Source organism: Heterodontus francisci, chromosome 2 (genome assembly GCF_036365525.1).
Source record: "Heterodontus francisci isolate sHetFra1 chromosome 2, sHetFra1.hap1, whole genome shotgun sequence".
Taxonomy (NCBI): Eukaryota; Metazoa; Chordata; class Chondrichthyes; order Heterodontiformes; family Heterodontidae; genus Heterodontus; species Heterodontus francisci.
The window spans coordinates 88,432,375-88,457,770 of record NC_090372.1 but is presented as its reverse complement, the minus strand read 5'-3'; the positions used below and the strand labels follow the sequence as shown (position 1 = coordinate 88,457,770).

The following is a 25,396-nucleotide window of genomic DNA, read 5'->3' as shown; positions in this document are numbered from 1 at the left end:
CATCCCAATTACACGTAGACAGCTGTCACTTGGATCTTTCTGGAACAGTTCTTTTCAGGCAACATTGAGTAGAGCATGGCTAGCCGACCCGAACCCTGACGACGTGTCGGGTTTGGGTCGGGTTGGGTCTCTCTTCCAGGTCCGTCATTCGGGCTCGGGTCGGACACAGTGCTGTCTTTTGGTCAGGGAAGGAAAAGCTTCAAAATTTGAACAGCCAAGACGTCAAGGTGGGAAACGTGCATCCGGACTCCGCACTAGTCTGCAGCGAGCAATTCCATCCAAGGTAGAGCACAACCTCTTTGATATAATCAACTTCATTCTGGTAGTCGGGACGGGTTGGGCGCGGGAAAAAAATCAAAGAACACGGGCCGGGTCGGGTTCGAGTTGGATGTGGTTCTATCGGGCTCGGGTCAGGTTTCAATTGCATACCCGAGTAGGCCTTTAATGTTGAGGATCAGTTTGGCAGGCCTTTCAGGAGAAATGCGGCAACAGTTTCAGTTTGTTTCTTACACTTGCTTCTCAGGGCTTCTTAAAGAGATCAAAAAGCTGGCAGGTTTTTCAGAGAGATGGAACAAGCTGAGTTAGGGTTTGCTCCTTTGGCAAGTTTTCTCCAAATTTTTTTTTTTTGAATACAGTCCACACCCCCAATTCTGTCCAAAGTGGAATGAAAAATGATCTCTCCAAAAGCGAAACTCCAAACAGGAGGTCAAAAACCCCTGACCCTCATGAATCTTGCCTTGTCGCTTCTCTGTAAACATCTCCCCTTAGTCCAAGGTTTCTGTTGCTTGTCTTAAATTACATAATTTCCAGCAAAAGGTTGTTTTCAACAACAACATCTCGAGTGTCCCATCGGTGAACTTTAAAAAAATTGTCCAGGAACTATGAAATCTTCAGCCTCCAAAAATGATTCCATTTCCACAATTTAAATAGAAGTCCTCAAAAATGTAATTAAGAATGGAAGCACTGTTGTAACAAGGTTCATGTGCATAGATCTTTAAAGGTGCAGGACATATTGAGAGAGTAGTTAGCAAAGCATACAGGCCTCATAAATAGAGGTAATAAGTACAAAATCAGAGAGGTTATGCTGAACCGTTGTAAAGTTCTGGTTAGGCCACAACTAGAGTTCTGGTCACCACACTTTAAGAAAGATGAGAGTGTCCTTGTCTGGGTGCAGAGGAGATTTACCAGTATGGTTCTAGGGATGAGTGATTTTAGCTGCAAGATTAGGTTGGAGAAGCTGGGGTTGTTCTCCTTGGAGCAAAGGAGATTGAGGGGAGATTTGATAGTGGTGTACAAGGTTCTGACAGGTTTGGATAGGGTAGACAAAGGAAAGCTATTCCCATTAGCTGATGGTACAAGGACCAGAGGACACAGATTGAAGGTTTTTGGGCAAGAGATGCAGGGGGATTTATTTTTTTATTCGTTCATGGGATGTGGGCATTGCTGGCTAGGCCAGCATTTATTGCCCATCCTAATTGCCCTTGAGAAGGTGGTGGTGAGCTGCCTTCTTGAACTGCTGCAGTCCGAGGGGTGTAGGTACACCCACAGTGCTGTTAGGAAGGGAGTTCCAGGATTTTGACCCAGCAACAGTGAAGGAACTGCGATATCGTTCCAAGTCAAGACAGCGTGTGGCTCGGAGGGGAACTCGGTGCTGTTCCCATGCAACTGCTGCCCTTGCCCTTCTAGGTGTTAGAGGTCGTAGGCTTGGAAGGTGCTGTTGAAGGAGCCTTGGTGAGTTGCTGCAGTGCATCTTGTATATGGTAATGTGAGGGAAAACTTTTTTTTTTACACAGCAGTGGTAATGGCCTGGAACTCACTGCCTGTGAGGGTGGTGGAAGCAGAGACAATGAATGATTTCAAAAGGTAACTGGATGGGCACTTGAGGGAAATAAACTTACAGGACTACAAGGATAGAGCCGGGGAATGGAACTGATTGGATTGCGCTACAGAGTGCCTGCATGGACTCGATGGACCGAATGGCCCCTTCTGTGCCGTTAAGATGCTATAATCACTGAACAGCTCTTTTGTTGTCTATTTTCTAAGCTTTATTTTCTTGGCCTTCTACACTCAATTACTAATTTTCTTCCTTCCAGTTCAAGCTTTCCTTCTCTCCCTTCTGCATCTATGTTCAGGTTCCCATCCCCCTGCCAAGCGAGTTTAAATCCTCCTCAACAGCACTAGCAAACTTGCACTCCACCATATTGGTCCTAGGCCTGTTGAGGTGCAAACTGTCTGGCTTGTACAGGGCCCATCTTCCCCAGAACCAGTCCCAATGCCCCAGGAATCTAAAGCCCTCTCCCTCCTGCACCATCACTCCAGCCACACATTCAGCTGCACTATCCTCCTATTTCTGTACCCACTAGCATGTGCCACTAGGAGCAATCTGGAGACCACGGGCTGCATTTTAAGACTTCGCCACCGAAGTAGGGGGCGGACATAAAGAAATGCGGCCCACGCGAATGGGCACCACGTCATGGAGCGATTTAAAACATGGCGGCTCATTTGCATGGCTGCGGCACCCACCCCCTGCGATGAGGAGGCAGGGGCGTACGAGACGTTGCTGACAACGACGTCCGGCTCCAATGTGTAGGCTCCGCGCCATTTTTAAAGGGCTTACAGCCCTCAATGAACAGGGCCAAGTAAGTTAAAGTTTCGCAAGAAAGAATGAAATGACCTTCACATGCATTTTCCCAACCCCGCAATGAAATTTCACAACATTCCAGCCCTTTCCCCCTTGGAATTTCTAAACTGAAAATTTGACCTCCCCCAACACCCCCCCTCCACCCCCGTCGGGGTCGGTGGCGGGCCTCCGTCATACTAATCTTCATTGCCCCCCCCCTCCCCCACTATCGTTCCCGATGGCAGAGGGGCTTTAAAATCCAGCCCCATTACTTTCGAAGTCCTATTTTAATTTCTTTCCCAGCCACCTAAGGCAGGACCTTATCCCTCTTTCTACTTATGTCACTGGTACCGATATGGACCACGACCTCTGGCTGATCGCCCACCTCCCTTTGAATTTTCAACAGCTGCTCAGCAGGACCCTGGCACCAGGGAAGCAACATACCATCCTGAGTCACATCTGAAGCCCAGAAACACCTACCTATACCCCTAACTATTGAATTTCCAATCACTATTGCTTTCCTGATCTTGTAACATATTTGCAGCTGGATTCCTAGTTGAAATGAGATGATTTTAAACTCAATAGTGTGTTTCAAAGTATCTTACTGACCATTTTCAAAAGGCATTCTGGCTCACTTACCACGATTGCTTTCAATAGGGCCTGTTAAACAATATTGGTGACTTGTGCATGTATTGATAGCCATGGTCAGTTGACCTGCCCCTAAACTTTGCCGATGTACACAAATGGGAATTAAATGATACACAAGATCAGTCACAGCAGAAGAGCTACAAATGTACTACCCTTCCTCTGAGATGGCACCTTATCAAGCCTGAACAATTCCTCCTGAAAATTTGGGTTGATATCATGAGCTCATTGTTTGGCAAAACAGGACCCAAGGAACAACATCCAACTAAAAGAGTATCCAACATTTAGGGATTACCTGACAGTGGAAACTGAAGGACCTGATCTAATGTAGTCGGCACAGATTAATACAGCTCTCTTACTGGTTCTGCCATACTGTAAAGAAAGAAATTATTTGTTATAAGTCCTAATTCAATCTAAATTGGGTCCAAGTTGCTTACGCACACTTCTGAGAGGTGTCCTTTACCCACATCTGAAGCAGGCATTAGTTTATTTTCTTTCGCAAATTAGGGGCATAACACCTGCTTCTGGTTGCTGCTGCAACTTTGGTTTTCCCTGAGGCAACCAGTGCCAGCACGAAGTGCCTCCAGGAAAAACAACTCTAAATGCCACATATGTTAAAAAAAAACTTTCTCTGACCTCACTCCTGACCCTCTCCCACCCCCAACACTCACAACCCCTCAATAGTACTCCTGAGGCTTGTATGTTCCCTACCCAATTCCCTACTTGACCTCCTATCACTAATTCCAAAGCCCACCCATTCCTCCCCGAGACCCCCACAATCCAACCCAGTCACTTAACTGGAACTTGAAGCACTAACCTGCACAGGCGCAGCACCATCAACATTATGATGAGGTGCAAGGCCTCAAATTCAGGTCTTCTCGCACCTCACCATTTCAGCGCGGGCTGTTGACACTGTGAAAGCGAGGGGCCGCTCCCGAAATTATCCCCTCAGTGTCTGAAAGTAGATTTGATCGAGTGGCTCTGCGCATTGTGTTAACTGGTTTGAGATTAGAGTAACCCAGCTCATATTTCACTTTAGAATAATTCAAATGTTCCAAATAAACACTTTAACATCCAGCAGGTTTTACTTTTGGTTCAGTTTTAATCAGTATCTATAAATAAACATTGGTTAAAATAAGCAAGCCTGAACTTGAATTCCAGTCTCAAATGAAATCTGCATTCAAGCTTCCCAGACTGAGGAATTCCATTAAAAGGAGGCACGTACACTATTGTATATATGGTTATTAGTTTTCATATTATCACAAGAAACAATGAACATTTTCTGTTCACAGTTAACACACAACACGAGAGAGCAGGAAAATTCTTGAAATTACCTTTATTGTAATTCCCCAGATCTACGGCAGGTGAGAGGGCAGCTAGTGTGCACGCAGTCCAAAGCACAGGTCTTGGGAACTTCATATCGTCACCACCAACTAAAGGGGATTTTCAGGGGTCACATACAAAAAAAAGTCAGCATTAAAATCCCCCACTTCAGCATTAGTTTACAGAAAATGATCAGAATGCTTTATCAGAACATTTTAAATGTGTATTTCATGTATTGTGATACTTGCAACCTGATCTGCAGGCTAGGGTGCCATGCGATATAAAATTGGCATTTATTGTGGCAAAAATATCAATCGTATCAGCATTGAAACTAATGGTGCTAACACACTACACCTGTGATTTGTTGGAATATGGAGAACGCTTGAACAAGCGTTTCCACATTTACTTCAACAAAACTAATGTTCTGTTTTATTTTGTAGTTGTAGTAAGTAATGTCATTTCCTTGCGGTGTTCCCTACTTGATTCGTGCCTGATGTGTCATGAAATATTCAGGCTTAATCTGGAGTGAAATTTATCTCCCATTGAGCATTAATGGCTGCTGTTATAACGAATTCTGTAAGCGGAAGTAGGATCTCAAAATTGCATGTACTCTGCCATTATCTTCTGCCCGCTGTATTCAGTGGATGGAATATTTTGACGGCTGTGAGAGGCTCTGCCATTGAAGCCGGGCTTCATAAATTTACCCCATGGTTGTCACAGAATATCCCCTCTTCCCTCAAACACATGCCTCTCGAACCTACTTGGGGTCTATGTACTCTGCTGGAGATTATATGGCAATGCATAACAACAAACCCTAATATACTTTAAAAATATTATGGAAGGATTCGTGAAATTTAGAAGCCTGCAAATAATTTAACTATAAAGTGTTACTTCCATTAGTCTCTGAAAATTTTTCAGCATTTGCAGACATGCGTTTTGGCACTATATGTTTCATTACTTAATGCACAGAGTTCATTAATATTTTAATAGTTACACTAGTGAATCATAAAGTCATTGACAAATGTTTCCCATGAACCAAAGCTACTTTATTAATTTCTACTGGGAGTTGTGTTATATTTTAAGCAGCAGTTATTTCCAAGAGTACTGATCTTCAACTCGTAGGCCCTAAATTTCGGAAGAGCGGCTTTATGTTGGACTTAATATATTATTTCAAAATTGAAGAAAAGTTATTGCTTGCAATTCCAGACTACAGGACCTCTGACGTTTTCTATGTTGCCACAGTACAATGCTGTCCATTGAAAAATAAGCATCAATTTAATCTATATACTTGCTACATTGGACAGGGCCACATGATTACTTTGAGGATGGTATCAGTGACAACATTTTCCCTGGAGTACATTTGCAGGTAGTGCTCCACCCAGCGGTCCATTGGCTTGCATTGGTCAGTGATCCTTTCCAGGGGCTTTACTACTGGCTAGAGAATCAATGGCATCACTGAGTTCTGATTTTGTTGGCTGTTCGTCCAGCTTATCCATGACTGGCAGAGACTGGGCTGCATTGAGGGCAGTATCAGCCAACAAAATCGGAACTCAGTGATGCCATTGATTCTCTAGCCAGTGGTAAAGGACGGCATTAGCCCTGAAATAATCAAGAGTGCCAAGCCTGCTATATTCTCAGTACTCCATCAACTGCTTTGCCTGTGCTGGGATGAGGGAGCAGTATCACAGGACATGCGCAATGCCAATATCATTACCCTTTATAAGAACAAGGGTGACCGCGGTGACTGCAACAACTACCGTGGAATCTCCCTGCTCAGCATAGTGGGGAAAGTCTTTGCTCGAGTCGTTTTAAACAGACTCCAGAAGCTGGCTGAGGGTGTCTACCCTGAGGCATAGTGCGGCTTTCGAGCAGAGAGATCCACCATTGACATGCTGTTCTCCCTTCGCCAGCTACAGGGGAAATGCCGCAAACAACAGATGCCCCTCTAAGTTGCTTTCATAGATCTCACCAAAGCCTGTGACCTCGTCAGCAGACGTAGTCTCTTCAGACTACTAGAAAAGATCGGATGTCCACCAAAGCTACTAAGTATCATCACCTCATTCCATGACAATGTGAAAGGCACAATTCAGCATAGCAGTGCCTCATCAGACCCTTTTCCTATCCTGAGTGACGTGAAACAAGACTGTGTTCTCACACCTACACTGTTTGGGATCTTCTTCTCACTGTTGCTCTCACATGCGTTCAAGTTCTCAGAAGAAGGAATTTTCCTCCACACAAGATCAGATGGCAGGTTGTTCAACCTTGCCCCGCCTAAGAGCGAAGACCAAAGTATGGAAGGTCCTCATCAGGGAACTCCTCCTTGCTGATGATGCTGCATTAACATCTACACGGAAGAGCGTCTTCAGGACTCATAGACAGGATTGCGGCTGCCTGCAATGAATTTGGCCTAACCAGCAGCCTCAAGAAAATGAACATCATGGGACAGGATGTCAGAAATGCTCCATCCATCAATATCGGCGACCATGCTCTGGAAGTGGTTCAAGAGTTCACCTATCTAGGCTCAACTATCACCAGTAACCTGTCTCTCGATGCAGAAATCAGCAAGTGCATGGGAAAGGCATCCGCTGCTATGTCCAGACTGACCAAGAAGGTGTGGGAAAATGGCACAAAAGTACACAGAAGTCCGAGTGTATCAAGCCTGTGTCCTCGGTAACTTTCTCTATGGCAGCGAGGGCCTGGATAACGTATGTCAGCCAAGAGCGATGTCTCAATTCATTCCATCTTTGCTGCCTCTGGAGAATCCTTGGCATCAGGTGGCAGGACCATATCTCCAATGCAGAAGTCCTCAAGGCGGCCAACATCCCCAGCATATACACCCTACTGAGCCAGCGGCATTTAAGATGCCATGGCCATGTGAGCCGCATGGAAGATGGCAGGATCCCCAAGGACCCATTGTACAGCGAGCTCGTCACTGGTATCAGACCCACCAGCCGTCCATGTCTCCACTTTAAAGACCTCTGCAAACGCGACATTAAGTCCTGTAACATTGACCACAAATCTTGGGAATCAGTTGCCAACGATCGCCAGAGCTGGCGGGCAGCCATAAAGGCGGGGCTAAAGAGTGGCGAGTTGAAGAGACTTAGCAGTTGGCAGGAAAAAAGACAGACACGCAAGGAGAGCGCCAACTGTGTAACAGCCCCAACAACCAATTTTATTTGCAGCGCCTGTGGAAGAGTCTGTCACTCTTGAATTGGCCTTTATAGCCACTCCAGGCGCTGCTTCACAAACCACTGACCACCTCTAGGCGTTTACCCATTGTCTCTCGAGACAAGGAGGCCAAAAGAAGAAGAAGAACCTGATTACTCACAGAATTCCCTCCAGGCTTCCAGACCATTCCTATTTCAAGCCAGCAGTTGTTAACTCATATGACAAAATCAAGTGCATCAAAGTCCTGATAACTGAAATGAGTTGCACAATACTGTCATCTTTGTTGTGAGCCTCTTCCATTGCTATTAATGGAATTAAATAGCAGGCTGTGTACAACAGGCGGCTGATCTGTAATCACCCATTTTGCGCACTACCTGAGACAAAATTCTACCCCTGAAAAGCCCCACTAAAATTATATGCCAACTTGGATGAATAAGAGAAAATTCTGTTGCTAGAAATAGTTGTTGGTGACATTATCATACAGAAGCTTGATATGCCAGGATTAAAATTCTTTCTTTGTTATTTTAGTAGAGACATTACCTCATTTAAAATAACAGAGAAGGGATGTGACATGGACAGACAGCGTAATTTCCCGCCATCTGTCGGAGAGGGTTGGGATGAGGCTTCCAATTGCTCCTCTGACCTCATAATCTACACACAGCAGGCTCCAAACAGGATCTCCACTAAGGAAAGGGAGCCTACCACTGCTGGAGAGAAATACAGGTGGTGCTTAAGTGGGGCATTTGCTGCAGCCCCAGAGAAGATAAGGCCACTTGAAAGGATGAAGAGCTTTGAAGATGTGAGGATTACATTACATTTTCTTTTTAAAATCAATGAACTTGCATTTATATAGTGTCTCTTACTTCCTCAGGATATCTCAAAGCACTTCACAACCAATGAAGTTCTTTGTAAATGGAAGAGTCAATTTTAACTTCCTGGGGACAATGGGTGAGTATCATACAGAACCTCTAACATTGCAGCACTCCCTCAGTATTACACCAAAGTGTCAGCCTAGATTTTGTGCTGTCATGCCTGGATCAGGACTTGAATCCACAACTTTCTGACTTAGTGGCAGGAGTGCTACCATTGAGCCAAAATCTAAAAAAAAGTAAGATTGTGGGTCCAGAGAGCAAGTGATGCCCACTACTGGGTTCTCTCCCTCTGGAAGGACATTTAATAGGCCATCCACTGCTTCCATCCCTCTCCTAGTTGTCCAGTAGGCACAGGAGGCAGGGAAATCAAGCATATTGTCAACCCCCACCTCAGTGTCAGTTGCGTGAGGTTGTGAAGGATGTTAGGGCAGGGGAGGCAAATTTAGGTCACATTCCACTGCTATCTATACATCTGCTTGATGCAGTCCAGCCAAATCTAGTGATGGATGACTGAACCTGTTGAGCACCAGATATATTTTCCTGCTCCCCTTCTACTTAAGAAAGTAAAGACAGTGGGAAGACCAGAGTGAGGCAAGAGTATGGGTTTTACTGGATACAAGAACAAATGGAGATGAGGCAGTGGTTGTGTGGGTCAACAACTGCAGAACTATTGTGGCAAATGGAGAGCCAAAGGCTAGAAAATTTGGAGTTGGAAAGTGCAGTTGTAAGTGACCTGGGGGAGAGTTTTTCCAGGAGTTGCTACAGGAGGAGGTAGGAGGATGTGAGTTGTAAGGCTTACAAGGAAATGGTGGAAGATGGCTGTGGTGTTTTGAGCTGTATTGGTGGTGTAGCCAGGGAGGGAGGCTATAGTAAGGGGTCACCTCTGAGGCAAGTTTCTGTCAAGCAAGAATGTCAATGCAATCATCCACAATAAGGCCATTGATGGCTAGGGCTTGTTCACAAGTGAACAGACATTCAGAGAGGCAATGTGAAGAGGGTCAGTTGTTGTTGATCTGCTGGCAGATCCTGAAAGGTTAGTGTGGGTGGGGCGTACTGGACGGGATGGAGATTGATGGGATTAGCCCGTAGTGTGGACATGTTTTTCTTCAAATGCCATGTAATGTTTATGATAATCCATAAGAAAACTGACCAATTAAGCATTTCCAACAATTCAGAACACAAATTAGTAAAAAAAAGGGACATGAGAAAGGATTTTCTCAACTACAAATTTTCATGGATGCTCAGCAAAAGAATGACGAACCTTACAGTGGTGATGTTGAGTCAAATTAAAATGAATACTGTGAACTGGTTTTGAAGCATTACAAATAAAGTATTTCATAAATGAAATGCTACAAGATGAAAAAGTAAGACAAGGAGATCAGCAGACTCCAGCTATTAAGTCGAACATACCTGCAAGCTATGATGCACCTGCCTGGCAAAAACCATGGGAAAATGATTCTGCAGGCTGCAGGTCAGTACAGATATGCACCATCAGCTGAAAGGAGATCCACATCACTTTTCACATCCTGCAGGTACTGTACACTGCATTGAACTTTACTGCAATCTCCAGTTTGGCATGATACATTGTAGTCCTCTGGAGAGGCAGCCAAATAGGGCAAATCTGGTTAAAATCACTTTCATGAACAGCAGCTCCACTTTGTTGATCATCAGACATTGGGGCCAGGTGCTAAGCCACACTACTTGCCCAGTTTCCTGCCTTTATACTGACTAATATCAGCTGTGGCTCAGTGTGTAGCATTCTTGCTTTTGAATCAGAACGTTCTGGGTACATCACTTAGACTGAAGCCCAAGCTGTTATCTCAGGTGCACATAAAAGATCCCATGGCACTATTTCAAAGATGAGTAGGGATTTCTCCCTGGTGTATCCCTCAACCAACTGCGGGGTTGGGAGGCAGGCAGCAACTAGGAGGTGGCCTCCTGGCGGCAGCCCGATCTGTTCCTCAGCTCACTGAGCCCATTATTGAGCTGAATGAATCCAAAGGCTGTAGTCTGAGCCATGACCATTTCCATGGAGGGGTTTCCCCTCCAAACTGATGGCCCTAAGAGCTTTGAACTTTCCTTATATTTATATTTAAATCTTCAGCAGGCTTCCAAGAGTGTCTCCATCTTGAGATGCCCTCATGCTCCTCTATCTGTTTCAGCAGCGCTCACCTCTCCCAGTGGGGCTGCTGTCAGTCCAGTGCTGTGGGACTTCTGATTGGGCCACCCGCCACCCTTAACTGGATGACCAATGCAGAGGTGGCATCTTAATTGTCTGCCTCCTGGAAGATTCCTGTCAGCTCACCTCTGAACTCTAACCCTAACTCTAACCTGGAAATGGTCCTGATGCCTGCAAATATTCTAAGACCAGAAGATACCACCTGCTGGTCTGAATTTTATTGCCCCGCCGCCAGGAGCAGCAGCGGGCGGAAAAAATGGCAGCCCGCATGCACAGGCAGCGCGTTGCCACGCCGCTGCGATCTAGCACATGGCAGCTCATTTCAATATGCATGGCGGTCCGCCCTCCCCATTTACATGGCGGGGGCGGGCTCTGCGACGCGTGAACAGCATCAGCTGCCTGTGCATAGGTGTGTTTTAAAGGGCTGCCAGAGCTGCACATTTGAACCCCATACCCACCCCACTACACTGTAAATAAATTTCTGACCCATATCCCCCCCCAAAACAATGAAAGTAAATGGTCGCCCTGTTCCCCCCTCCAATAAAACACTTACATTGAAGATTTAACATCTTCCCCCCTCATCCCACCACCCCCACACGCCCCGCCATTGCATGGAAGATCCCAGACAGCCGGTAAGATCGTGGCGAATGGCATTTACATTTATTCATTTCCTTTATTTAAATATTTCAAGTTGGGTCCTGTCGCTGAGTGGCAGGGGGTGGGGGGGAGCCGCCGCCACAGAGCCTTGCCGCCACCGGGAAGATCAGGCCCAGCAATCCCGGCATTGGGCTCCATGGCGGGCCGCTGCCACTGCGATCTTCCGCCTCCCCCGCCACGGAGGCAATGTCAGGTGCTCAACAAAATCCCAGCCACTGTGTTTGGATCAGAAGTGTAAGTTAGAATAGTTAATTCAATTTCAAATCAGATACAGAAAGCAAAGGAGAGGGAAAGAAAGATAGGATTAAGAGAGAGAGAGCGAAATGAGACAGAAAGATAAAGTAAACAAAAATCTTATTTATATGAAGGAATGAGACTCCACAATTGTAAAAATGAAATTTTAGTGCCAGAAAGGTTGTTTGGCAGTAATTAAGACTTATCGCACTTAAATTTACTTATACTGAAATGGACCAAGCCTAACTGTTTCTGGTGAGTTTCGTGGATATATATCACTTAAGTACCGGGAGCTCACACCCTTCCATGTGTTTTAATGTCAAACCTCTCAGCAAGATACTGATGTAGTGAAGCTTCTGGAGGGGCAGAGAAAGTCAGCCAGCAACTTCTTGATTCACGTATTTAACTGCACAAGTGCAGTCACCAGATTTTGCTGTCTTGTTTACACTTTAATAACGGTGAATGCTGATAGTCTCACCATTATTTCTACAGCAAAATCCATCATCATTATCTGGTCATTTATCTCATTGCAGTTTGTAGGTCTTTGCTGTGTGGAAATTGGCTGTCACGTTTCCTACATCACAATAGTGACAACACTTCAAAAGTACTTAATTGCCTGTAAACCATTTTGGGATGGCCTGAGGTCATGAAAGGTGCTCTATAAATGCAAGTTCTTTATGAAAGTTCACAGACCTGAAACGCTAACTCTTTATCTCTCTCCACAGATGCTGCCAGACTTTTTGAGTATTTCCAGCACTTTCTGTTTTTATTTCAGATTTCCAGCATCTGCAGTATTTTGCTTTTACCCTTTATTTTCTTACTAGGCACTATTTTTTTTTTCCAGCAACCTTTAATCCTTACACACTTTTATAAAGGCTGCAACACATTTACCCCATACATGTGGTCACTTATCCTTAGGAGGCCTTATCTCTTTACATTTCAGCTGTAGCCCTTTATGAGCAGCTGCCATGCAATCTTCTCCAATCATTTCCTAAGTGAGCTCCCAGAACCAGGCCATACAAATTCCAGCAGATCATTCAGGGGACTCAGCTTGTCATTTTGCTCATTGCACCTCAGTGAATGCTGCAACCTTAAATTATATCCTACAACTCCATTAAACTATGCATATTTTCACTCTGATTTTTGGGGATTCAATTGATTTCAATCTGTGCTATTGATTTGATTTTAAAACTGGCTAAGGGATATAGTTTTACATTTCCTTGTTTTTTGTGTATTTTTTATTTATCACTTCATTTTTCTGTGTCTTATTAATTTCATATCTTTTCCAGTTTTTTATCTTTATGTTTCCATTCCAACTTTATTATACAGAACCTCCATTTCCTTTCATATACCTCACTGTTTGCAATAGCCTATTTCAAAAACAAGTCAAAAACAATACTGTTACCAATTTAAAATAGTCTTTAATGCTTTCACCAAACCAACTCTTATAGACGCATGCAAAATCAAACATTCCCTCTTATAATTTACTTAATTATTTCTTCTCATGAATTTACTTCGAGGTATTTATCAATTTTGTTTAATGGACCCCATTTCTAATACAGCAAAAATAAAAGAAAAAACTGTTCTGTTTAGCAGGAATTAATGAACTGCAAATTGGACTATTGTGCAATGCACTTTCCGTGAAATTATTGTTTCAACAGCAGCTAATAGTTTCTTTCTTATCAGTAGAGAAAAACAGAGTGCTTTATACTCCTCTTTGATCTGTAACATACTTCACAATTATAGTTTTTTTTTAACTAAAGGAGAATCTATATCATCTCATTTCAAATTTCTCCACTTGAGTAGTTTCGCCCTTCAGAGAACAAAAAAAAATCTTTTGTACCAAAAGACTGTTGTTCACCACCAGACCTACTAAAAAGTTTGCATAACAAAAGAACGTGTTAAAGTATGTCATGAAAGTGCTTACATTTTTAAAATATTTTTGAGGACTCATGTTTAAAAATTGTGGAAATTGATTCATTTGAAAGAATGAAGAGGTTCCATAGATGTTGGACTTGTTTTTTTTTGAAAGAAAAGGTCACCAGAAGGACTTGGGAATTTGTTTAAAAACAAACCCTTAGTAAAAGTCACATGCCTTCAGCTAAGTAAACAGCAGGAATCTTGATGGCTATTGGAGTTGTTTGCTGAGAAGTGACACGTCAAGATTTATGATGGTCAAGAGTTGGTTTTGTTTTTGGATATTGTTTCGAGTCAGTTGGGGGTAAGCCTGCTAAGAGAGAAGCCACCCGCTTATCCTTTTCCACCTCTTTGAGAAACCCTGAGAATCCAGTGTGAGGACTGGAGAAACTGATGCCGATTTTTCCTGAAAAGCCTGCCAGACTAAGCCTCAATGACGCCTGAAGAGAACTGCTCCAAAAAGATCCCAGTGACAGCCATCTATGTGTATCTGGATGACAGATTAAAGGGACTGCTGAGATAATTCCATGTCTTGTCCTTTTTACTTCATGAATTAACAAGTATTTGGGCAAAGTATTCTTTTTGTCATTTTTGTAAAGTAAATCTCTGCAGAGAAAACTTAATTTTTTTCTTTTACCGGTGTGTATGGTTGTGTGTGTGTTAGGTTAATTTAGAAGGGAACTTTCATATTTCAACCTTTGTGTTAATAAGCTTTGCATCTTTATTGAATAAGTCTTGTTTTATAATAAATTAATAATTTTGTTTATTAAAAAAACCTGTTTTTTGGATTTTATTCTGAAACAAAAATGGAGTATACAATATCAGAAACTGGGTAAAACATATATATTTATGTTGTGACCTGTGGAGAAGTGGAACTAGAGAAAGACAATGCACTGCTCCAGCCTTGATCGTAACATACAATTGGGGGCTCGGTGCGGGATAGTCTAAAGCTGATGAAGTGCAATTGTAAGTGGGGCAATAATAAATGAAAAGAGGAAAAGGAAAACACCAGGTTTCTTGTGTATTGAAGTTTACACTACCGGAATAGCCTTGTCAGTTGCTATGTCCTTTCTGGAGAGGGAAGACGTATCCCTGAGTGATTTGCAAATCGTAACCAAGGTTAGACACAAATTTTCAAATCTCTGACACAAATTTTCAAATCCTCTCTGGCCACAGGAGAGGTACCAGAGGACTGGAAGGCAGCGAATGTGGCACCATTATTCAAGAAGGGTAGCAGGGATAAACCAGGTAATGACAGGCCAGTGAGTCTAACATCAGTAGTAGGGAAACTATTGTAAAAAATTCTGAGGGACAGGATTAATCTCCACTTGGAGAGGCTGGGATTAATCAGGGATAGTCAGCATGGCTGTGCCAGGGGGAGATCGTGTCCAACAAACTTGATTGAATTTTTCGAGGGGGTGACTAGATGTGTAAATGAGGGTAAAGCAGTTGACGTAGTCTACATGGACTTCAGAAAGGCTTTTGATAAGGTCCTGCATGGGAGATTGGTTAAGAAGGTAAGAGCCCATGGGAACCAGGGCAATTTTGCAAATTGGATCCAAAACTGGCTTAGTGGCAGAGGTCAGAGGGTGATGGCGAGGGTTGTTTTTGCCAGTGGAAGTCTGTGACCAGTGGTGTACCGCAGGGATCGGTGCTGGGATCCTTGCTGTTTGTAGTGTACATTAATGATTTAGATGTGAATATAGGAGGTATGATCAGTAAGTTCGTAGATGACACATGGTGTTGTAAATAGTGAGGAGAAAAGTCTTCGATTATAGGATGATATAGATGGGCTGGTAAGATGGGCGGACAGTGGCAAATGGAATTTAATCCTGGGAAGTGTGAGGTCATGCATTTTGGGAGGACTATCAAGGCAAGGACCCTAGGAAGTACGGAGGGTCAGAGGGACCTTGGTGTACTTGTCCATAGATCACTGAAGGCACTGGTAGATAAGGTGGTTAGGAAGGCATATGGGATACTTGCCTTTATTAGCCAAGGCACAGAATAGAAGAGCAGGGAGATTATGATGGAGCTGTATAAAATGCTAGTTAGGCCACAGTTAGAGTACTGTGTACAGTTCTGGTCACCACACTACATAAAGGATGTGATTGCACAGGAGAGGGTGCAGAGGAGATTCACCAGGATGTTGCCTGGGGTAGGAGCATTTCAGCTGTGGAGACTGGATAGGCTAGGGTCATTTTCCTCAGAGCAGAGAAAGCTGAGGGGGGTGGGGGGGCCTGACTGAGGTATACAAAATTATGAGGGGCATTAATGGGATAGATAGGAAGAAACTTTTTTCCTTAGTGGAGGGGTCAATAACCAGGGAGCACAGATTTAAGGTATGTGGCAGGAGCTTTAGAGGGGATTTGAGGAAAACATTTTTCACCCAGAGGGTGGTTGGAATCTGGAGCACACTGCCTGAAGGGGTGGTAGAGGCAGTAACCCTCACAACATTTAAGAAGTATTCAGATGAGCACTTGAAACGCCATAAGCATACAAGGCTACTGGCCAAGTGCTGGAAAATGGGATTAGAATAGATAGGTGCCTCATGACCGGCACAGACACGATTGGCCGAAGGGCCTGGTTCTGTGCTGTATAACTCGATGACGCTCAGCAAAAGCATTGACAGCAAAGTTGGAGTTAGAGTTAAAAGCAGGAGCTAAGAAAGCAGATGTAATTGACGTAATAGCACAGCATTTGAAATTGGAAGAAGGAAAAGGCAATCCAGATGGTAGTTCAGTTTAATTAGCTAGAATTCAGTTGCAGATGAAGCAGCTTGAACAGGAAAAAGAAATGAGAAAACTTGAACTTGAAAGAGAAAAAAAAGGAAAAAAGAAGAGAGGAAATGGAAAAAGAAAGGGAATTTCAAAGGGAGCAAGCAGAGTGGCAGGAGAGAGAAAAGGAAAAAGCTTTGCATAAGCTGGAACTAGAATTGCAAAAGGAAAAACAACAGAAGCAGGAGAGAGAAAGGGATGGAGAAATGGTATTCCAATTTAAAAAGCTGGAACTAAAACAAAAAGATGGTCTTGACTCCAGTGAACATTCGGAGGAGGAAGAAATCTGACTCCAACCCAAAATCCAGTGGGGAGCCGTTTAAGTTTATGCAAGCCCTCCCGAAGTTTGAGGAAAGGGACGTACAGGCATTTTTCATTTCTTTTCAAAAGCTAAACAGATGAGGTAGCCAAAAGAAAACTGGACACTGCTCATGCAAAGCAGGCTGATAGGCAGAGCTCATGAAGTTTATGCCATGCTTTCTGAGTAGCCTTTTGCAGATTATGAAATGGCAAAAAAAGCTATTCTCAATGCTTATGAGTTCGTCCCTGAAGCTTACAGGCAGAAATTTCAGAACCTCCAGAATTTGTCTGGGCAGACCTGGATAGAATTTGAGAGGGTAAAGCTAATTAACTTTGATCATTGGATGCGGGCACTAAAGGTAGAGGCCATGTATGAGACCCTTTTGGAAATAATTCTCCTGAAAGAATTTAAAAATTCACTCCCTCCATTAGTAAGAACCCATGTAGATAACCAGAAGGTTTCAATAGCCAGACATGTAGCTGAGATCACTGATGATTACAAGCTTGTCCACAAGCCCAAACCCATTTTATGTCACCCCCCCACAAATCCAAGAAGGATAGAAGGTGGGAGGGTGAAAGGAAGGCAAGTAGCCTGGGACAAGGTGGTATAGCTAGGAATGCCCCAGGATTTCCTCCTCACGTCAGAAAGGAAGTTGCTGAGGGTGGAGGTGAGGTCTGAAAGCCTAAGTGTTTCCATTGCCACAAGGTGCAGAATGCTGGAAGTTGTGGGGGTAAACCCGTGGGACTTACTGGGGTACAGAAGGTCAAAGCAGAGAAAGGGGCACAGGCTGAGAGTATGACAGATCAGGCTATAGCTCTGACTGCAGCTGTAATGCCAAGTACAAAAACCGCTATGAGTGCAGGGGACGTGAACACGATATCTGAGAGTTACAGGGAATTCTTGTCAAAAGGAAAATTAACTCCTTATCTCCTAAGTGAGGCAGGTACACCTATAGTTATATTTCAGGATACAGGAGTCACCCAAACTCTTTTGTTAGGAAAAGCATAAGTTTTCCACCAGAGACCCCACTGAATGCCAAGATTTTAGTGCATGGTATCAGCAGGGAGTACATACCCAGACCTTTATATCGGGTACACCAGGAGTGTGATGTAACGTCAGGAATGGTAACCGTAGGAGTTGTTCACAGTTTGCCTGTAAATGGAGTTGACCTACCCCTGGGGAATGATTTGTCCGCAGCCAAGGTATTAGTTTCTCCAGTAGTCACGGAAGGGCCAGGTGAAGTCAAGGAGACAGAGCAGTTGCAGGAAAAGGTTCCAGGAAGTTTTCCTTAATGTGTAATAAGCCGAGCAATGGCTAAACAAGTTCCATTGTCAGAGGCCAAATTGGCACCACAGACAGATTCCCAAATATCTGAAACTTTCAGGCTCAGCAAGCCGATCCAGAGTTAAGTGGCACAAATGGCTCTAATTGAAGCTGAGGCAAAGGGAATTCTGGAAGGCTACTGTATTGCTATATTAAAAATGGGATTCTGATGAGGAAGTGGAGACCTCTTCACAGACCTGTGGACGAAGAATGGGCGGTTGTTCACCAGACAGTGGTACCACCCAAGTATCGTCGGAAAATATTAAGGATAGCCCATGCATTTCCTAAGCTGGGACATGTGGGGATCTGGAAGACCCAATCACGTATAAGTTGACATTTTTACTGGCCAATCTTTACAAGGATGTGACATAGTTTTGTAAAACGTGCCTTATGTGCCAAATTTTGGGAAAACCGCAACCTGCCATAAAACCGATACCTCTAATACCCATACCAGTTTTTGGGGAACCATTTAGTAGGGTGTTGGTAGACTGTGTGGGACCTTTACTGAAAACAAAAGCGGGACATCAATATATAGTCACTATTATGGACATGGCTACTCGGTTCCCAGAGGCCAGTCCCTTGAAAACACTTTCTGCTAAGGTAGTGGCAGAGAAGATAACCCAGCTCTTCACTCGATCTGGATTACCGATGAGATCCAGTTGGATCAAGGTTCCAATTTTATGTCTAAAATTTTTCAGGAAGTTATGAGTGATATGGGTATAACACAGTTAAAGTCCTCAGCATACCACCCACAAATACAAATAGTTTTAGAATGTTACCATCAGACCCTCAAAATGATGATCAGGGCATACTGTCATGAATATCCCCACAATTGGGATGAAGGGCTGGAATTTCTTTTGTTTGTCACTAGGGATTCACCAAATGAGTCTACCGATTGTCCTTTTGAATTAGTTTATAGACGTGAGGTAAGAGGTCCTCCACAACTAATCAAAGAAAGGTTTTTAGAACAGAGGGACAAATCTTTTGTGTTAGATTATTCATCCGTGTTCTGGGAGAGGCTCATGAGAGCCTGCAAGGGGCTCAGGAACACCTTAAAGCTTCCCAAACAACCATGAAGAAATAGACAGACAAGCATACCAAGACCTGAACATTTCAACCAGGAGTTGAGGTGTTAGTATTACTGCCTTTACAGTGTGAACCACTGAAAGCATAGTTCAGTGGACCACATAGAGCAGTTAGAAGGATTGGTAAAGTAAATTATTTGATTGCCACCCCAGATTGCCGTGAAAAGAATCGGCTGTGTCACATCAATATGTTGAAACAATATCACCGCCGGGAGGAGGATAAGCAAGCACAGGTATGTCAGGTAGTAAGGACAGTGAAGGATGAATGGAATCATGAGGTTGAGGCAGGAAGAGACTGGAAAATTCTTAAATTGAACCTCCTACTATCCAGTTAGCTAATACAGAATTGTGAGGGAGAACAGGTGCAGAAGAAGAAGATCTAACAAGGCTACTCACAGCATTTAAAGGACTCTGTAGGGACAAGCTAGGATGTACAACCTTAACCATACATGATGTGGATATAGGGGAATTCTCTCCCATAAAACAGCATCCTTATCACTTAAGTCCAGAGAAACAGGCCCAGGTGAAAGCAGAAATCAAATACATGTTGGAAAACCACCTAATTGAACCCAGGCAAAGCAGCTGGAGTTCCCCAGTCATGTTATTATCTAAACCTGATGGTTCAACTAGATTTTGCATCGACTACAAAAAAGTTAATGCAGTAACAAACGCAGACTCCTACACAATTCCTTGATTGGAAGACTGTATTGACAGGGGTGGCAGTGCCACATTTCTTACCAAAATAGATTTGTTAAATGGATACTAGCAGGTTCCTTTAACACTCTAAGCTAAAGAAATATCAGCCTTTGTCACACCAGATGATCTTTTCCAATGTCGAGTGATGCCATTCGGGCTAAAAAAATGCCCCAGCAACTTTCCAGAGACTAATGAATCAAGTGGTAGCCAGTGTTCCTAACTGTGTGGTTTATCTTGAGATATGATTGTTGTAGGGTATTCCCAAGCGCAGAGGCACCTGCCATAAATATAATAATGTTTAATTATTATTTGAGTAACCAGTAACATATAATATCAGTGAACAGTGAGGAGGTTGCAAAACACCATGGGGCTCAGTTAACTTGACCACATTCCACAGGAGCTGAGTAATCCAATCTCAAACAAAAGGCTAATTAAAATGAAAAGCAGACGTCCTTGTGGAATGCTGACAAAGGTGCTAGCCTGTAACGAGGTGAAGGATAAGGGGGTATGGAAAACATCATGAGTAATCCCCTATCTGTGTATGGGCCGGTCATGCAGCCCCTTTATGCCTAATAACCGCTTCTATTGGCTCTCATAATCAATGTATATAATCGATAATCATTGTGATTGGACCATGTCTGGCCGGGATGGGCTGAGTAACTGTTTGAAAATGTATAAGTATGGATGATTTTCCTTTGTTCAGTGGAGAGGCATCTGGACAGCCCAGTGACCTGCTTCCCGCTGGCGTAACTAAATAAACTGTTTGACATTGGAGCAGACCTGAGTGTCGAGTGATTCTTCTAGATTCATTCCCGCTAACATGCTCGTATACAGTGACACTTGGAAGGACCACTTGGAACAACTAGAAGCTCTATTTACAAAATTACAGTCAACTGATTTGGTGAGAAACCTTGCCAAAAGTGAACTGCAAAAACACAGAAACCTACCTAGAGAATATAGTAGGCAAGGACAAGTGTTGCCAAGAACAGCAAAAGTACAAACATTGGTGGAGTTCCCTGCCCCTAAGACGAAGTGGGAAAGCATGAGGTTTTTGGGGATGTGTGGTTTCTACTGCAAGTATGTACCAAATTTCAGCACTCTTGCTGCTCCACTGATGGATTTGCCACAAAAAAGAAAGCCAAGATAGTGTGGTCAGGAGAGTGCCAAGCATCTTTTGAGAGGCTGAAAGCAATTTTGATCAATGACCCAATGTTGGCTGCCCCAAAATTCACTCAGCCCTTCAAGGTAGCAATTAATGCCAGTGACCTGGGGGTAGGTGCAGTCCTGTTACAAGATGAATTGGGCATAGAAAGGCCACTGGGATAATTTTCCAAAAGCTAAATCGACACCAAAAGGGATACTCTACAGTGGAAAAAGAAACCCTGGGCTTACCACTAGCTCTTAAACATTTTGAAGTACATGTCCACCATATTCAAAAACCAAAATGCCGGGTTATTTTGATGGAATTTACTATTGCAGCCCTATCAAATAAAGATTATCTATATTGCAGGAAAAAAACAATGTAATTGCTGATGCTTTGTCTAGAATTTAACTTTGCTTTGAGTTATCTGAGTACAAAGATGGTCCAAGGCATAACTGTATTAGTTACAGGTAAAGAGTGAATGCGAATGTGTGTAAATGTTTTTAAAAAAATTTTCCCACAATTTATAATGAAACACATTTAAAAATGGCGTTTCATTCCTCCAAGGATGGAGGAGTTATGAAAGTGCTTCCGTTTTTAAATATTTTTTGAGGACTTATGTTTAAAAATTGTGGAAATTGATTCTTTTGAAAGAATGAAGAGATTCCATAGATGCTGGACTTAGTTTTTTTTTTAAAGGTCACTGGAAGGACTTGGGACTTTGTTTAAAAAAAAACCCTTACTGGAAGTTACATGTCTTCAGCTAAGTAAACAGCAGGAGCCTTGATGACTATGAGTTGTTTGCAGAGAAGTGACATGTCAAGATTTACGGTGGTCAAGAGATGGTTTCTTTTTTGGATATTGTTTTGAATCAGTTGGGGGGTAAGCCTGCTAAAAGAGAAGCCACCAGTTCATCTTTTTCCACCTCTTTGAGAAATCTTGAGAATCCAGTGTGAGCTCTGGAGAAACGGATGCTGCATTTCTCCTGAAAAGCCTGCCAGACTAAACCTCACCGTCACCTGAAGAGAACTACTCCAAAAAGATCCCATTGAAAGCCGTCCACGTGTTACTGGATGCCAAACTAAAGGGGTAGCTATGATTATTCCATATCTTATTGAAGAAAGGGTGTAAGGACAGTCCTAGCAACTACAGGCCAGTTAGTTTAACATCAGTGGTGGTAATGTTTGAGAAACAATAATCAGGGAAAATATCAACGGACACTTAGTTTCGAGTTAATTAAGGATAGTCAGCACAGATTTGTAAAAGGCAGATCATGCTTGACTAATCTAATCGAATTTTCTGATGAAGTAACTGAGAAGTTTGATGAAGGGAACGTGGTGGATGTTGTTTAGATGGATTTTAAGTGTTTGATAAGGCATCACATAAAAGGCTGGTTAACAAAACTGAGGCTCATGGAATAGGAGGGCCAAAACTGGCTTGAGGACAGAAAACAGCAAGTTGTAGTAAATGGTTGCTTTTCAGACTGGAGGATGGTAGACAGTGGTGTTCCCCAAGGGTCAATGCTGGGATCACTGCTTTTTTTGCTACATATAAATTACTTGGATCTTGGAATAGAGTATAATCTCAATATTTGCAGACAATACCAAACTTGGAAGTGAGGTAAACAGTGAGGATGATATGAACCGCCTGCAATAGGACATAGATAGGCTCGCAGAATGGGCAGAGAGGTGGCAGATGGAATTTAATACTGACAAGTGTGAGGTGATGCATTTTGGCAGAAGGAATAGGGAGAGGCAATATATACCTAATGGCACAGTTCTAAAGAGTATGCAGGAACAGAGGGACCTGGGGGTGCATGTGCATCAATCTTTGATGATGGCAGGACATATTGAGAGTGTGGTTAGTAAAGCAAATGGGATCTTGGGCTTCATAAATACAAGCAATGAGTACAAAAGCAGGGACGTTATATTCAACCTTTATAAAGCTCTGGTTAGGCCCCAACTAGAGTGCTGCATCCAGTTCTGGTCACCACACTTTAGGAAGGATGTGACGGTCCTTGAGAGGGTACAGAGGAGGTTTACCAGAATGGTTCCAGGGATGGGGGATTTTAGTTATAATGTTAGGATGGAAAAGCTGGGTTTGTTCTCCTTCGAACAAAGGAGATTGAGGGGAGATTTAATACGAGTGTACAATATTATGACAGACTTGGATAAGATAGACAAAGAAAAACTGTTCCCATTAACAAATGGTACAAGGACTAAGGTACACAAATTGAAAGTTTTAGGCAAAAGATGCAGGGGGAATATGAGGAAGCACTTTTTTATGCAGCGGATGGTAATAACCTGGAACTTGCTGCCCAAATGGGTGGTGGAAGCGGAGACGATTAATGACTTCAAGAAGAAGTTGGATGGCCACCTGAGAGAAATAGACTTGCAAAGCTGCAGCGATTGAGCCGGGCAGTGGGACTAATTGTGTAGTCCCATGGAGAGCCAGCATGGACTCGATGGGCCAATGGTCTTTTTCAGCGCCATAAGTAAATAAAAAATAAATGGCCAGAATTTTACGGCTCTCGCACGAGTGGGCTGGCGGCTGAGGGGTGGGGGGGGGGCCACCCGCCCAATGAAAAGTTCCAGCCAATGACTCTAAGACAAAAAAGGTGGTCAGATAACAATGTGTCTTTGTTTCCTTGAGATCTATCAACAATTGTACACAATCCTGGAAACTTTCCCAGTCATCACACATCCTGTTTAATTTACAAAAATAAAGTTGGCTTGCTGACAATGTAATTTACATATGAACTAGGAGCAGGAGTAGGCCACTCGGCCCCTCGAGCCTGCTCCACTATTCAATAAGATCATGGCTGATCCGATTGGAACCTAAACTCCATATTCCCGTGGTTGGTAGCCACAAAGGGCTGACTGTCTGGTGCAGTTGTAGTGACAGGCATTCCATCACATTGCATGCAATGAGCAAGGGCTCGGAGAACTGGCCTCATCTGAGGCTGGGAAGTCAGCTCATTTCAATAAAGTCAATATATTTCCAAATGCAGGGAATGTGATTGTTGTATGGGCAGGAAATCTGGCACAAAAAGATAAATAATTTGGGCTTTTATAATGCTGTCAATATAACTCCACATGAAAGATTAGTAATAAAGTTAAATGTGTTCTTATAAAATAAGGGAAGAGGTAACTGTAAAAGAGAAAAGCTATGTATTTTTAGACTAATGATAGGATCACGTGAAATAAGTATGTGGAATTAGAAACATTTGCTTAATAGAAAGGTGTGATGCAGAAGGAATAACTGAGAGCTTCCTAAACACAGAGATGACTAAAGATTCAAATATTCGGGTACAGACACTACAGAGTAGATGGTGATGACAAAACAGATGGAGGAGTCAGAACACAACCAAAAGCAGATGTTGCGCGGTAAAAATTTGTCTTGGTGAGACCGTAAAACAGTAAGTTTCAGATCAGCCACAAGTTATATGCCCCACCTGACTACATTCTTCTTTTTCTTTTGGGCCTCCTTATCTCGAGAGACAATGGATACGCGCCTGGAGGTGGTCAGTGGTTTGTGAAGCAGCGCCTGGAGTGGCTATAAAGGCCAATTCTGGAGTGACAGGCTCTTCCACAGGTGCTGCAGAGAAATTTGTTTGTTGGGGCTGGTGCACAGTTGGCTCTCCCCTTGCGCCTCTGTCTTTTTTCCTGCCAACTACTAAGTCTCTTCGACTTGACTACAACAGAACTGAATATTGAGCAGTGCGAATAACTGCTGGTCATTGACATCCCACCCAAGATGAATATCTACCTCTGTATCTGTAGAATATGGTATAAATTGATTGAACCAGCACAGCATGGACTGACATCAAGGAGAGTAAAGAAATGAAAATAATTATTTGTTATTATCGACCTTCAAGAAAGTGGAGAGGATAAATGAGGAAAAATCTCAGAGAAGTCAGCAAAAAGATCAGAACATTAATCATAGGGAATTTCAATTACATGGATATTGAGTGGGAAAGTATTTACCAGGAAGAGAAATATTGGTTTGCAATCCGATTATTCAAGCACAGTGAATATCCTGCAGGATTTGAAATCAACAGCTTTAAATGATGAGGTTGAACAACGATCAGCCCAGAGAGGTCCCAAAGCCATTTTATACAGGCACTGAGGGAATCACAATGTGCACTGAAAAAAGACACGTGGCACCAATGTGGATTTATTTACATCATTTTGTAGCCTCCAGTGAGGAAGGAAAAAGGAAGATGCAAGTACTGAAAGCACACTGCAAAATTAGACAGTAAAGAAAAGGCTACAATGTTCCAAATCATTTAGGACTCCTCTTGTCCAATCCAGAATGGACAGCCAGCCCAATCCCATCCTAAATAGGCAAAAAGATCACCATTAGTCCTCATTTAAATCATTATAATATTTAAATGAACAATGGATCAATTTAGGCAAAATGATTTTAGATCAGTCTGGAAAATATGTTGAAATACATGTT

General features: G+C 43.1%; 1 protein-coding gene across 3 annotated transcripts in view; it reads right to left on the bottom strand.

Moving 5' to 3' along the window:
• Positions 1–25,396, bottom strand: part of LOC137385236 (zinc finger protein 385D-like) — an 812,282-nt gene that overhangs the window by 764,166 nt on the left and 22,720 nt on the right. For all 3 annotated transcript variants that reach the window (XM_068060224.1, XM_068060229.1, XM_068008611.1), the window contains exon 2: positions 4,600–4,698. In XM_068060224.1, coding sequence (XP_067916325.1) covers positions 4,600–4,684 — 85 coding nt within the window. In that variant the 5' untranslated portion in view covers positions 4,685–4,698. The remainder of the gene's footprint in view (positions 1–4,599; positions 4,699–25,396) is intronic.